Here is a 15,100-nt window from a genome sequence, read left to right as displayed (position 1 = left end):
TAACAGTAACATCAGGTAAGTCGATCTTATTTGGTCACTGTAATGTTTAAATCTGGGTTTTAGTCGATTTTCAGCATTTTCCTGTTAAAAAGAGTTGCCACAAGCAATAATCTACTTATTTCAGCAAAACCCTTCATAAACTGTGGATTGATTTGGTGCTTACTCACAAGTTTGGTGAAAATAATGTGTTTTAAACTTTCTGGGGCTTTATTAGTATTTATGGTATGTTTTGATGAAGCTGTCTGGAAAGGTAAATCCTTAAACATGTTTTAGTATGGGATAGTTTAAGTATTGCTTTACTGTGACTACGCTTTTGACTACTGGGGAAAAGGAACGACGGTCACCGTCACTTCAGGTATGAAAAGCCTTTATTTCTAGTTTCAAACAATATTTGTAACATGTAAAAAGAAAATATTTTCAGATTTATGTGGTTATGACAATTGGCACTTAAAAAGACAACAGTATTTTTTTTTTTTTTTTGTCAGTGTACAAAACTGGCAAAATTAAAAACTCCAGGTTGTTAAATTTATGTGGATTGATTACTCATTTGGCAGATTAATAGATGAAAAACAAGTATAGGTATTATTTGGAACAGTTTTTGTTGCAAGTTTGCCCAAACTGTATTACTGTGACAACTGGGCTTTTGACTACTGGGGAGCAGGAACAACAGTAACAGTAACATCAGGTAAGATTTGTACCTCTTAAAAAACTGCACTGTATTTTTGCAGTTTATTTTTAATAAATTATTATATATTGTTGATATCTGAATACTCAAACTTAACTGTACTTGGAGAATATTTACTGAAAAAAGGAATTTCATAATTGGCAAAACTGATAATTAGGGTTAATTGCTTTAAATTAGTTTAGATGTATTTTATAAAATAGTGAAGGTGGCGACATGTTAAAGAGTTACATGATCACCATTAGTCCATTAGGCTTTTCATACTGAGACTTAACTTAATTCATCACTGTGCTACGGTGCTTTTGACTACTGGGGTAAAGGAACAACAGTCACCGTCACTTCAGGTATGAAATTATATTTTTTTAAGTAGCAAAGAAAATTTTAAATTTAAAAAAGCTGTTTTTATTGCTTTTTGTCACTCAACAATAATGTTAAGGATTGTTAGTGTAAAGTCGCGTGGCTTGTTTATTAGGTTGAAACAAAACATTCAGAAACAGATTAAAATCTTAAAATAATTTTAGAGATTTTTTTTTTAAAATTAATTGCAAAATCAGTTTTTCTAAGACCCAATGTGAACTTTAATATCCTAAAATTTAATATTGCTAAACCCGATACCCGACATTCTACTGTGGTTTATTTTGGAAAGTTTAATTGGATTTCAAAAAATCTTAAGAATATTCAGGTCTTAAAGAATTGGACATTCTCCATCAATATGTGGGCCTTTTTATGTACAAGGGTTAAGTATATTCATCACTGTGCTACGATGCTTTTGACTATTGGGGGAAAGGAACAACAGTCACCGTCACTTCAGGTATGAAATTATATTTTTTTAAGTAGCAAAGAAAATTTTAAATTTAAAAAAGCTGTTTTTATTGCTTTTTGTCACTCAACAATAATGTTAAGGATTGTTAGTGTAAAGTCGCGTGGCTTGTTTATTAGGTTGAAACAAAACATTCAGAAACAGATTAAAATCTTAAAAGAATTTTAGAGATTATTTTTTAAATTAATTGCAAAATCAGTTTTTCTAAGACCCAATGTGAACTTCAATTTCATAAAACTAGATATCCTAAAATTTAATATTGCTAAACCCGATAACCAACATTCTACCGTGTTTTTTTTTTGTGTGGAAAGTTTAATTTGATTTAAAATAAATCTTAAGAATATTCAGTTGTCAAAGAATTGGACATTCCCCTTCAATATGTGGGCCTTTTTATGTACAAGGGTTAAGTATATTCATTACTGTGCTACGCTGCTTTTGACTACTGGGGGAAAGGAACAACAGTCACCGTCACTTCAGGTATGAAATTAAATTGTTTCTAATTTGGCCATAATATTTTAAATGAAAAGAAAAAATTGTGGATTGTAAATTAAGTTGGAACATAACTTTATGAACATGCTTGAATTCAAAATAAATGTTCAGACAAATTTTTAAATGCAATATTTATGTGACAGCAGGGATATCAGGATTATTTTTGAGAACTTTGGAAATATCCTTCCAAACTTCACTTGGTATTTATTGAAGCATGTCAAAATGGTATTGTTAAAATTTATAATATTGTGTTTAATTTGGATTTTTTTAATTGATTTTAAAAATAGAGGGGATTCTGAAGTGTTAGAGTTTGAAGTTCACAATCAGTAAATCAACCTTTTAAACTAAGAGTTAAGCAAATCGATCACTGTGTTACTACGAAGCTTTTGACTATTGGGGAAAAGGGACAATGGTCACTATCACTTCAGGTATGAAATGTTTTTTTTTTCTAATTGTCAAATGTAATTGTAATTACAGGATTATATTTTGCCATATAACGGATAGATCTGAAAATTAACCACAAAAAAAAAAATACTAGTACTGATAAAAATGCGACTTCTAAATTACCGTAGGATATAAATCGGTGAACAAGTTTATAGAAATATGATTTTATTTTAGACATTTTATAATCAAATATAATTGATCAATTATGCATTTTATGTTTTAATTGACAACATTTTTTAATTGCATGTTTATATAAAAAAGAAAAAAAATTATGTCTCAAACTGAACTGGTTTTGGATGTTTTTTATTGTAGTAAGTTAATACTGTCAAAATTAATTACGAAAGTTCCAGACTGGACAGCCTTAACAGAATTTACAAAATTGTTTGAGTATTTGAGATTTTTATGATCGTCAGGTCAAAAAGACTTTTTTCAAATGTGACAAATTGCCTGTTGAATCGTGGGTAAGAAATAAAGTTTTACAATTGCAAGGTGGATTTGAATTGGCTAAAATCTCCAAACGTTTTGGTTGTTTATATTATTTTCTTCAAATTGATGTGAGCATGTACTTTGGTTACTTATTTGGATTTTATGAAGTGGTAAGATGAATTATTTTGTTAACAATTGGATCGAACAATGTCTTACAATGTTGCTTTTGATTTATGAATTTTGATTTACGAAAATGTTTATTGCTCAGTTTCTTCAGGTAAGACTGGTGTACCTATATTTATGATATCTGTCAAAAGGAGTTCAAATTTTTAAATAGGTTTTGCATGGATTTGTCATAAGTAAAGTTTGTGGTTTTGTATGCACTGGCATCTTTCCTTTTAGAGGAAAGATGTCTTTTAAAGCAGAAAAAGACAGATTGAACTCTGTGAAGATCTGTTTTTCTTAAGTTTGAAGAAAAATTGTGAAGTTATTTAATTTATATATGATTGTTTTAAATGTGCTCCTGTTTTTTTGTCATTTTCAGCCATTCAGAGTGCTCCTACTGTGTTTCCTCTGGCTCCATGTGGTTCTGGTGGTAGTGACATGGTCACCCTCGGCTGCCTTGCCACCGGTTTCAATCCCTCTTCCATCACCTTCTCATGGGAAAAAGGCAGTACTGCTTTGAACAACGTCATCCAGTACCCTTCAATCCAGAAAGGCAATGAATACATGGGAATCAGTCAGGTTCAAGTCAGCAGACAAGACTGGGAAGCAAAACAATCCTTCAAATGCATTGCAAATCACCCTGCAGGACAACGACATGCTTCAATCATGATACAAAGTAAGATTAATGCAAAGTTATAAATCTTTACTTTTTAGTATTTTTTAAAATTGCATTTAGTTGTCTTCAATGCCATAGTTCAAATTTTTTTAAATTAAAAACATTTTTTAAAATGTATTATTTTCTAAAATTGTGGAGCCTTTAACTAGAATTATTTGCTTTAGTTTAAAGAACTGCTCATGTCAGAACAGATGGGAGTTCTGACATGAGTAAGCATCCGTAAATGTAAAAAAGAAAAAAAAAAACAACAGCTTAATTATTTTCTTAATAATTGGAAAGTCACTCTTGGTTTAAATTCATAACAATGAAAGTTTGATTTTAAAATTGCTTAAATGGGGTATATTATTTATATCTTTATTGATGTCTGGTAGGATTTATTTAAGGTGGAACAAGAGGATAAATTCAACAGTATTTTCAGCATCTGACTTTGTTGGTTTTTCTCGTCACTAAAACATTTTCTCTTCATTTCATAGACTACTTCTACATCTTCAGTTTTTTTTTTTTGCGCCTGAACAATCCTTCTTGTTTCCTGACTTCTGCCTGTGTCTGTTTTTCTGTTTGTTGATTAATAACCTCGTTGTAAACCCTATTACTTTGTGCTTGCCAGTCAATGTATATGCAGAAGTGAGTGTTGGTTCTTTAATGCCAATTTTGGATAGATGTTTTTTTCCCTCTTGGATGCATAGAACAACTTACTGCTGTGCTCATATAATGAATGTCTTAAATACATGAGTTTGATTATGTTGTTGGAACCAGTTAAAGATACATCAGACTTGATCACATTAACCAAGCCTCATAGTGTTTCCCAGGGCTTCTGCATATATATAGACTTTGTCCTTGCTTCTGCAAACATATATGTGTATCTGTTTGTTTTTCAGACGGGGTTTATGAACTTCCAACTCTTAAAGTGTGTTCCTCTGTGGATGAGGGAAAAGAGGAGGCTTACTTCTCCTGCTTTGCCAAAGATTTTTCTCCAAATAAATATGAGATCAAGTGGTTTAAAGATGATCAAGTAATCACCGGGACAATAGATGAAGTCATCACATCGTCTCAGGGAAGAAATGACACGAACGGAACCGTTCTGTACAGTGTTGCAAGTCTGCTCACTCTGCCGTCCAGTGAAGTGCCTGAAGGATCAAAATTAACATGTTTATTTAAGGGAAAAGGCGAAAAAAATCCAGTCTATTTGAATTCAACTGTGTCCCACAAGCGGTGTTCAGCTAGTGAGTACAATGATGTTTTTTTCATTATACCTAATCACCAAATTGATGCTACCAGTCTGTTAATACTTTTTTTTTTACCATCATCATTTTAGTTACAGAAGGGTGTAGCGAAGACATGGATATAAGGATCATACCCCCCACAAACAAGGACATCTTCTTGGATGGAAAAGGATCCCTGATATGTGAAGTCACCGAAAAAAAAGGGGGATTTGAGAAGGTCATCTGGTTGGACGAGAAAGAGAATGAAGTGGTATCCACACAAGAGGATATTGGATCCAGTGTTCATCGAGCTAAAATTGAAATCACCTTTGATGAATGGAGCCAGGGTCTTACACGGATCTGTGAAGTCCACAGCTCCGAGTGGATTGATCCAGTGAAGAAAGAGTACAAAAGAAGCAATGGTAAGAAAACTGTTCAGAATTTGTCGTTGACCTGCATTTACTTCTGCTTCTCATGACAGAAAACTCTTTGTGAGGGATATCTTTCTGTGAACAGTAGATGTTTCCGTCAGATTATGTGGCAATTGGTTTGTAACCCTAACTGTTCTCTCATGCCTACAGGAGGAGCTTCTAGGCGCCCATCAGTGTTTATGTTGCCTCCTTTAGAACAAACTAGAGAAAACACAGTGGTTCTGACTTGCTATGTGAAAGACTTCTCTCCTCGGGAGATTTATGTGGACTGGCTTGTCGATGATGAAAAGGCAGGCACAAAATATCGGTTCAGTACCACAGAACCCGTGGAAAACAATGGACTCTTCTCCGTTTACAGCCAGTTGATTCTCACACAGCAACAATGGAGTGAGAAAGATGTGGTGTACAGCTGTGCTGTTCATCATGAGTCAGTGGCAAAGTCAAGCAGAACGATTGTCAGGTCCATTGGATCCAGAACCTTTGAAAAAACCAATGTGGTCAACCTTAGCATGAACCTCCCTGAAACGTGCAAGGCCCAGTAGATGTGTCTATGCGTCTTGTTTTTTTTTCTTCCTTTCTTGTTTGATGTCTGTTGCTTGTGATTTAAAATTGTTTGTGTGTTTTTAGTGCAAATTTAAAATGAAAATAAAAAAAAAAAATTACTCGCCAACTGTGTTGATATTTGTCGCTTGCACTTTGTGTGTACTTGGTCTGGTGTTGAAACTGAATGTTCATGTCACGTTTTACGTGAGTTTCGTCCTGATGCAACCCAAATAACATATCATTTGAGTTCTCTAAATTTAGATTTCAAATAGTTGTGCAATAATAATATAAAAGGATTTCAAATGTACTTACAAGAATACTATCACTTCAACATCAGTTATTGAATTTAGATTTTCTCATTTATTTGCAAAACTAGAGCTGACTGTGTTTCTGTGATGTGTCTTTATGTGACTGTTTCATCTACTGGGTTCTGCACCCCAAAAAAGTCTTGATGACTCTTAAACTCTGATGACAGGGTCTTTCACAAGCAAGTCAGTATCATACTAAAAGTAATCAGATTACTGTAGCAGTTATCATATAAATAAAGAGACGGAAAACTAGAAAAAAAATTTAAAGGGACAGAAAAAAATGCATAGTTAATTATAGCCTTTGTTTTCTGGAAGTCTTTATATTTTTGTAAACTAAATTGTAAAAGAAAATATGAATCATTATCTCACACTACTGAAAAATACACTAATTTCAAACTGTGCACTAGAATCAGACATCCTGATTGAATCACTTGGAATCACCACAGAAGAAGACGACATGACTAACACGGCAATCACCTTCATTCTTCTCTTCCTCCTCACCCTGGTCTTCTCCATCGGGACCACCGCATTTAAGGTAACACAACAAATTGGTGTGGGCACGAATTTGGAGTTACTGAGATTAGAAACTTAAAACCAAATGTGTATTTGAAAAATGACAAACGCTGCAATACAGTGGATATGAGCGAAGGTTTTGGAGGAGAAAGTAATTACATCCTTGAAGAACGGTTTTATAACTGGCATGTACTTATGATGCAGCAAAATCTGAAACAAGCCTGTTTTTGTCATTTACCTTTTTACTATATTATATACACACATCATCATGATGTTACAATGCTTGTTTTTTTTACATAATTCAAAGTTTCTTGTCTTGAGTCTTCAAGAGTTATAAAAACGTAATTACTATTTTCATGCTTGACAATCATTTTGTAAAACAGTTTCATACCAACACCCAGCAGTTCTTTCTTTAACCATTTTCTATCTAATGCTGTTTTAGTTGCAATGCTAAATGCTTCAGTTGGTTTAATTGAATATTGAAATCTATCAGAAGAATATACATATGTTTATTAACCCTAATGGTGTTCTTCATATTTAAATTGCACATTTTATTATAATCAGATTATAAATTAGGCATAAATTAACATATCAAAATATTTCTTTGGCCTATAAATTTGAGCAAGATGAAGAGCATGTGGAACTGTTATGTAACTCTGAGATTGTTTCCAAATGTAAAGTACTTTATGCAAACTGTATAACCACTTTTATTATTATTAAAACTGTAGGAGACAATTGGGCTTTTCAGAGAAATATTTTTCTCAGTAGCTGGACTTTCTAAAGTGTAACGTCAAAACAGGTGAAATACATAGAAATTTCCAAAATAAAATTGTTTTCCACAATGCAGAAAATGTCATTCAACATTGAAATATGCAAAGTTTTGTCAGAGTCCTTCAAAATCAAACATTTCAACTCCTTCATTGCGCTAGTTCACTATAATTGCCATTCTAGTTCATAGAGATTAAACATTATACTTGTGGATTCACTAAAAGGGAAACTTCAACACTTTGGTGGAATCAGTTTTGAGTATCTCTCAAAAGTTTGTTATTAATTCAGGATCTAAAATTAATTACATAAATTAAAACAGAGAGAAAATTCATTAGCTGATAATCGTGTTAATTTAATTGTGATTAGTTTAAAAAAAAACGACATTGCTTTATTGAATAATTTCAGTGACCAATGAGGCCCAAATCCACCAACTATTTATTTATATACCTTTGTGTATTGTCACTATTAACAACAAAAAAAACATGGTTATAACCAGAGTTGGTCAAGTTCTCTGAGAAAAAATGTTTATATTTTCTGCTTATATATTTTCAAGTAAAATATTTACAGTGCAATGAAAATAAGAATTTCAACTTTTCCACAGTGGACTAGCAGTTGTACAATAAAAAGAAAAATAAAATTAGCTCATTCTTTTACTAATTTTACTCAGCCAAAACTAATACTTAAAATTAAATGATAAAAAAAAATATGCCTCAGTTAATTTTATACATTGTTTATCTAGTTACTTCAACATTCTAAACACAGCACAATATTTTCACACTGCATAACCATAAAAACAAAAGGTGTCTTTAAAAGAAAGCAATTAGCAATCTTTGGTGTTTTTGTAATTAAAATAAAAGTAGCTAAATGCATTAAAATATTCAACTTAAAAATTAAATCACACACAGAGAGCTTTTGTAGGTTCTCCAAATATTGTATGAAAGGTGTTGTTTTATTTTCATAAAAAGAATAAAATAAATTATTTCTAATTTTTATTTTTAAAGTGTAGAATTTTTTCTGAAATCACATTAAATTAGTAATAGCTGATTAGCTCTTTTGGTCTGACTTAGCTTTGTATTGCTAGCAATGGCATGTCCATAAAAAACAAAACAGTTCAGCAGAACATTATTCATTATGTCCATAAATGTTGATAAATAATATCAGCAACACAGTCATAAGGAAGAATAATACTGCTTTTAATGCATGTTTTTCTTTCTTTTTTTTTTCTTTATAGGTTAAATGAAACAAGAAGTACATAAGAAGAACATTTGATAGATTAAGAAAACACAAAAACTTTTTTTTAATGTTCTTATACTTTCTTTGTCATGTAAGTAATTGCAAATTACATTTATCAATCATTCCAAATCTATCTCCACATAATTTTTGAAGAAATACAGTTTTGAAAGAGGATAACTGTTTTATTCGTTTTATTTCTTTACAATATTTTAACACTGTTCTCAGTTGTGTATTTTTTTTTTTTTCTTGATGTTCTCATCACACCACCAGCACCTGGAATCAGTGACCCATGTTCTGCTCTGTATGTAAATTGGCACATTTTGCTGCATGGTTACTTTTTTCGGTCTGTTATTACTGGACTTGCAAACCAAAATCTTTGGCAAAGTCATGAGAGATTGTCAGTGTGATATCTTATGTAAAGCAACCTGAGATATTTAGATGTGTTTTCTGTTTCTCTTACTGGCATAGCTGCACCTCACACCTGCCGTCTGTGCTGCTCTGTTGCTCTCTGCTCTGTTTCACTTCTGCTTTTCGGTCCCCATTTTGGACCTGGGTGTTACACAAGCCTTCCGCTCGTTGCATGCCCTGGTCGCTCTGCTCTGTCAAGCTCAACGTCTGTTCAACAGACATTTAACTCTTTTTTTTTTTTGCATTTCTTTTTTCTTTTTGTATAATGTGAAATATAAAACTTTGCCATCTAGTGTAAATAAAAGCAAACTGCACCTGAAATTCAAAGTGGTTATTAGTTAAAGTTGGTTGTTAGTTAAAGACAACAGCATGCAGGTATGTATGGATTAACTTTAATCACATTTAATCTTTTAAAGATCCCCTGCTTACCTTCACAATGCCGTGCAATCTTCTTTCTTCCACAGCTTTACGGATGATCCCCCCAAAACTCACCTTGTACCCTGTTTGGGATGGAGAAGTCAAGATTTCAGATGTCAGACTTATCTGTGCTTTGAGTGACTATTTTCCCAAGGACATATCTGTGCAGTGGTACAAAGAGGAGCAGCTTTTAACAAGCAAACAAACTGTGAGAAATTTTATAAGTGCAAATGAGGAGAACACAACCTACAGTCAAACCACAGAGATCATTCCAGAAAAGGAAGAATGGATGAAAGGATCAATGTTTAGATGCAAGTCTACTCACATCGCCAAAAATTTGACAGAAACAATAAACATTTGTCAGAGTAAGTATACAGGCATTTTCACAAATCGAATGGTAAAATGAATAAAATTAGTCCATATATTGACCGGTAGAGTAAGTGATTTTTTTGTTGTTTTTCTTTTCTTTTTTTTTTTTGCAGTCTATGGAAAAGACTCTCCTCCCATTTATATGGAGATCCCAAATTTCCTGAAAGTAATGACAGAGTCTGAAGTGGAAGCAAAGTGTTCCATCTACACTGCGCTTAATGCAAAACTGACCTGGGTAATGGACGGGGTTCCAGTAGAGGATGCAACATATTTTCTTCTAACAAGAAACGAAACGTTTGTGAGCACTACCCTGAAGGTTCCATCAGAGACATGGGCAAAGAAGAAACAAATTCAGTGTAAAGCTGAACATCTGTGTTTCTCAGCTACGAAGACCATGAATATTTCAGGTAAAATGATACAATAATACGAATACTAAAGAACTGTCTTCAAAGTTCTTGTAATGTGACATGGTCTCTAAAATGTGCTGTAACATTTTGGTGTTTTATGTTGTGTTATGCTTTTTATGAACACTTCAAACCAGAGCAAAACATGAGTGGATATCAAACGTTTTGGTGGCACTGTAAGTCACCATATTTTTATTTTTTACCCTGTGATCCAGGGCCTTCAGTTGGACGTCCACAAGTGGAGATCAGAAGGTCCTTGTCAAAGCTGCTGAAGGGAGAAAGTGCCGTTTTCCAGTGTGACGTGTCACAGCTCTCCCCTCAGGATCTCTTTATTACATTTCAAGTGAACGGAGCTGCCACTTTGCAAAAGGATTATATAGATCTTCCTGAAGAATCCGGCCCTTATTCAGTCAGTAGAAGTTTCTCTGTTCCTACAGAGTCCTGGAAAATTGACACAAATGTCTCGTGCAGCGTGAACCAAGGCTTCTCCAGCAGTACCTTCAAGTCAAATTTGATGAGCAGAATTTTTGGTAAGAGTTGTTTACAGTTTATTGTGTTGCTTTTTAATAACAGCTTTTGTTCAATTACATGTATATATTTTCCAAGGACGTTAAAAATCTGTATATTTTTGCCAACAACGTTTCAGTGAACCCCTCTGTGGAACTCCTGTTGGTCCCAAGTGGAGCATCAGGTCAACAAACGCTCTTGTGTTCTGGATGGGGCTTCGACCCACAGATTGAATGGTTTAATGGCTACATGCAAATAAAAACAACAAATCATGACATCAGCATGGATGCGAATGGACTTGTTGCCGTGACAAGTCAACTGAAAGTTGCTCAGACAGAGTGGAAATCAGGAAAGGCCTTCACATGTAAAGTGTCTGACAAATCTCTTAGTGCAGAGGTCAGAAAGGAAATCAGTGTCTGCTCAGGTAAACTGGAGAAGTACATCCAAGCAAATATTTAATAAAAGGGTGACATACAATTTATTTTCTCAGGCGATGTCTAAACCTACCGTAAAAAGTTGAAAATATTTTAGCACAGTAATCATTTCAAGTTCCTTTTTATCTCTCTTTGACCTTTTTTAGATGTAAATGTTGTCCAATTCTGTTAGAAATATACTAATGTCTCTTCTGCAGTTCACTCTAAATGCGGGAGCAGGAGATTAACAGCTATTAATCTCCTGCTCCTTTGCTTTCAATTGACTGAGGATTTTCTGGTCCTCCAGAATCTGCTTTTGTTTCTTGCATTTACTTTCTCCACTTGGAGGGACCTTTGTGGTCCAATGTAAAATTTTCTGATGATCCACAGTTTTTGGGGTGGCCGTTTTAATAGATTTAAAAATATATATTGTTTCAGTCGATTTCAGTTTTGGACTGTCACATCAATACATTTTTACAAAGCAATTGCTTATTATATCTGGTATGCAGAAGTTGGTATTGTTATTGAAAGACTGGGCGTGATTGGTGATAGCTTCTTCTTCATTCACTTGTCATTTTTCTCCCTTTCAGCTTGTTCAAGCCCTCCTCCAAACATTCAATTGGAGATTCCAAACTCTAATACAGTGACGACAGGATCTGTGAAAGTTACATGTTTGGTTCACACTGCTTTTCATGCCAAAGTCACTTGGCTGCTAAATGGAAATATTCATGAAGGACGTTCAAGGACTCAACTTCGAAACGAGACACATTTAGTCGTTGATGTGAGAGTTCCTTTAGCAAAGTGGAGCCAACTGAAGACCATAACATGCAGAGTAGAACATGCATGTTTTTCACCCACCGAAAAGACAGCAAAAGTAGCAGGTGATGCATTAAATGTTGCACTTTCACAGAATGTTCGAGAAACACAAGTATGATGTATTATTTTGCATTCACCTTTTATGATCCAGGGCCTTCAGTTGGACGTCCACAGGTGGAGATCAGAAGGTCCTTGTCAAAGCTGCTGAAGGGAGAAAGTGCCGTTTTCCAGTGTGACGTGTCACAGCTCTCCCCGCAGGATCTCTTTATTACATTTCAAGTGAACGGAGCTGACACTTTGCAAAAGGATTATATAGATCTTCCTGAAGAATCCGGCCCTTATTCAGTCAGTAGAAGTTTCTCTGTTCCTACAAAGTCCTGGAAAATTGACACAAATGTCTCATGCAGAGTGAACCAAGGCAGCAGTACCTTCAAGTCAAATTTGATGAGCAGAATTTTTGGTAAGAGTTGTTTGCATTTTCTTGGAAAATGTATCACTACCTAGTGGCGTATTTTAATCTGCTTTCTTATCTGTTTAAATTTCTTTTCTCAAAACATTTTAGTGGAACCCTCAGTGGAAGTTCATCCTGTTCCCAGTGAAGGATCTGAGCAACAAATATTAGCGTGTTCCGGATGGGGCTTCAACCCAAACATCAAATGGTTTAACAGGTCAAAGGAAATAAACCCATCAAATTCAGACACCAGTATGAATAACAATGGTCATGTTGCTGTGATGAGTCAACTGCATGTTGATCATGCAGAGTGGAAAAGAGGAGTGGTTTTTACATGTGAAGTGTCTGACAGTTCTCTAAGGAAAAATGTCAAAAAGGATATCAGTATCTGTTCAGGTAAAATTATAACTAAATCTGTACATGTCGTTTTCTAGTTTTAAATATGGATCACCTGCTTTATCAAGGATTTATTTTTCCTCAGTTACGCCAAAGTCTTCTCATTCGGTTGGAGTCTATATTCAGAGACCTAAACTAGAGGAGCTACAAAAGAGGGGACGGGTGACTGTTACATGTCTTTTTGTTGGGACTAGTCTTTGTGATTTCTCAATAAACTGGAAAGTAGGTGACCAGGAAGCTTCCCCAAGTAATATCAATATGGAAATACCTGTGAGTCACAACAATGGAACGGAAACTTTGCACAGCTCGCTCTATGTGTCAGCAGAGGACTGGCACTCAAATAAGCAAGTGTCTTGCGAGGGAAAACATCTGTGTTCCAACAAAAGTTATGAAGACTATATCAGAAAAAGTACAGGTATTACAAGCACTCCAAGGACTATTTACAAATGTTATCTTACCGTAAATGTAATTTACCATTTCTTGCTTTCTTTCTTTCTGTTTTGTGTTGGTGTTTCCAGATCTGTACCGGCCAGTTCTGAGGATAATGGAGCCAACTTTTGATGAGTTGTATAAATCTGACAGCATCATCCTTACTTGCTTAGTTTCAGCATTTTTTCCATCTGACATCATTGTTCAGTGGAGAGAAAATGGCCAACAACTCCCAGCATCTCTCTATGTTAACAGTCCTTCATGGAAAGAACCAGGAAGACTCTATTTTTCAATGAGGAGCAGACTAAATGTAACTAAGGCAGAGAACAATAACTCAACTTACTCTTGTGTTGTCAGACATGAATCCTCTGAGTCTCCATTTGAAACCAGCATAAGTGACGTGTTTGGTAAGCTAACAATCAGTTTTCAAAAATCTTATTTTCCTCTACAGTACTCGCTAAAAAAAATAACTTATTTCCTCAGCCTCTGTGAGCTTCACCAAACCCTCAGCCGTCTTGCTCCAGGGGGAGAACGAACTCATGTGTCTGGTCTCGGGCTTCAACCCAAAATCCATCAATATCACTTGGTTCCGCAGCGAAACCACAGAGCTGTCGGACTACAACACGACCGAGCCCTACATAGGCCCAGATAGGAAATTTAGAATTCTTAGTCGCCTTCGCCTTGCACCGATTGACACCTTACCTGGCGTGATTATCACCTGTCGGGTGACACATGAAGGCACCACCATCTCAGTAAACATGTCCAAACCAGGTATGTGAACTACATTTTTCTTGAGTATTAAAGAGTTAGTGTAGACCTCTGTGAGTAAGATTTATTTTTAATTAACTTTTTTTTTCACTAAAGTCATCATAAGCTTATAACCAATGAAACTACATGTTCTACAGACACTCTGGAGAACTGTAACTTCTTTGATACTATCAAGGACATTGATGTGAGTCAAGATGCACTGAAGGAAACCTGGTATATGGCATTAACCTTCCTCTGCTTTTTCCTCTTCACCATCATATTTTCTCTTGTTGTCCTCATCATTAAGGTAAGAATCAGCCATAGTGTTGCTGCACTGAGTATAATTTTGAATTAAAGCATTAATCACTTTCATATTGACACATTTTCTTTTCTTCTACTTTCAGACAAAATAGTGACAATCAGAAAACCGTTTTGCTTTTATTGGAAGGAGAAATTCTTACATTCTTTTTGTTTGTTTGGTGTGCACAGAGTGGGTCAATATTTTTTTTGTTTTGTTTTGGTATTTTTTTTCTCTTGTGTTCTTTTTTCTAGTTTATAGCGAATATTTTTGGAGCGTTATTGTGTTTCTCTTATGCATTTGGTGTGAGATGTAACTGCTTTTAAGATGAATAAAATGAATGCTACCACAGTGTGCTAATAGTCTATCAATGTTTTCTGTACTGAACAAATTGTCCACAAGATGGAGACAAAGTTCTACATGCAGCTTTGTTTGTTTCAACTTCCAAGACAGAAATTATGCAGTTTTAAATCCGAGATTTATTTATTTATTTATTTATTTATTTATTTATTTATTTATTTATTTATTTATTACTTATTTTTGCACCACTACGAGGAAGCAAAATAACAAACAAACAAATATTTCGTTTTAATTTACAGATGCACAAGTTGGCCTGTGTGCACATTTCATTTGAGTTTCCACTTTAGGCTTGTCGTTGTCTTTGCGCACCTTGTGGGTTCATTGGAATCTATTTCTCGGAGGGATTACACCAGGAACACAAAGGTTCACCATTGGCTGCTGTAGC

At 34.5% G+C, this 15,100-nt stretch overlaps 1 protein-coding gene across 1 annotated transcript in view; it reads left to right on the top strand.

The window, feature by feature from the left end:
• ighd (immunoglobulin heavy constant delta) overlaps positions 1–14,706 on the top strand; it is a 94,175-nt gene extending 79,469 nt beyond the window's left edge. Inside the window, exons 4-16 of the mRNA XM_055035266.1 lie at positions 3,406–3,702; positions 9,573–9,890; positions 10,008–10,301; positions 10,514–10,828; positions 10,945–11,229; positions 11,809–12,099; positions 12,186–12,494; positions 12,597–12,881; positions 12,967–13,296; positions 13,400–13,717; positions 13,794–14,081; positions 14,216–14,364; positions 14,462–14,706. Coding sequence (XP_054891241.1) covers positions 3,406–3,702; positions 9,573–9,890; positions 10,008–10,301; positions 10,514–10,828; positions 10,945–11,229; positions 11,809–12,099; positions 12,186–12,494; positions 12,597–12,881; positions 12,967–13,296; positions 13,400–13,717; positions 13,794–14,081; positions 14,216–14,364; positions 14,462–14,470 — 3,488 coding nt within the window. The 3' untranslated portion in view covers positions 14,471–14,706. The remainder of the gene's footprint in view (positions 1–3,405; positions 3,703–9,572; positions 9,891–10,007; positions 10,302–10,513; positions 10,829–10,944; positions 11,230–11,808; positions 12,100–12,185; positions 12,495–12,596; positions 12,882–12,966; positions 13,297–13,399; positions 13,718–13,793; positions 14,082–14,215; positions 14,365–14,461) is intronic.
• The last annotated feature ends 394 nt before the right edge of the window (positions 14,707–15,100 follow it).

Source organism: Poeciliopsis prolifica, unplaced genomic scaffold, assembly GCF_027474105.1.
Source record: "Poeciliopsis prolifica strain line A6 unplaced genomic scaffold, Auburn_PproV2 SCAFFOLD010, whole genome shotgun sequence".
In the NCBI taxonomy this organism is placed as follows: domain Eukaryota; kingdom Metazoa; phylum Chordata; class Actinopteri; order Cyprinodontiformes; family Poeciliidae; genus Poeciliopsis; species Poeciliopsis prolifica.
This window is presented reverse-complemented; position numbering and strand designations above follow the sequence as displayed.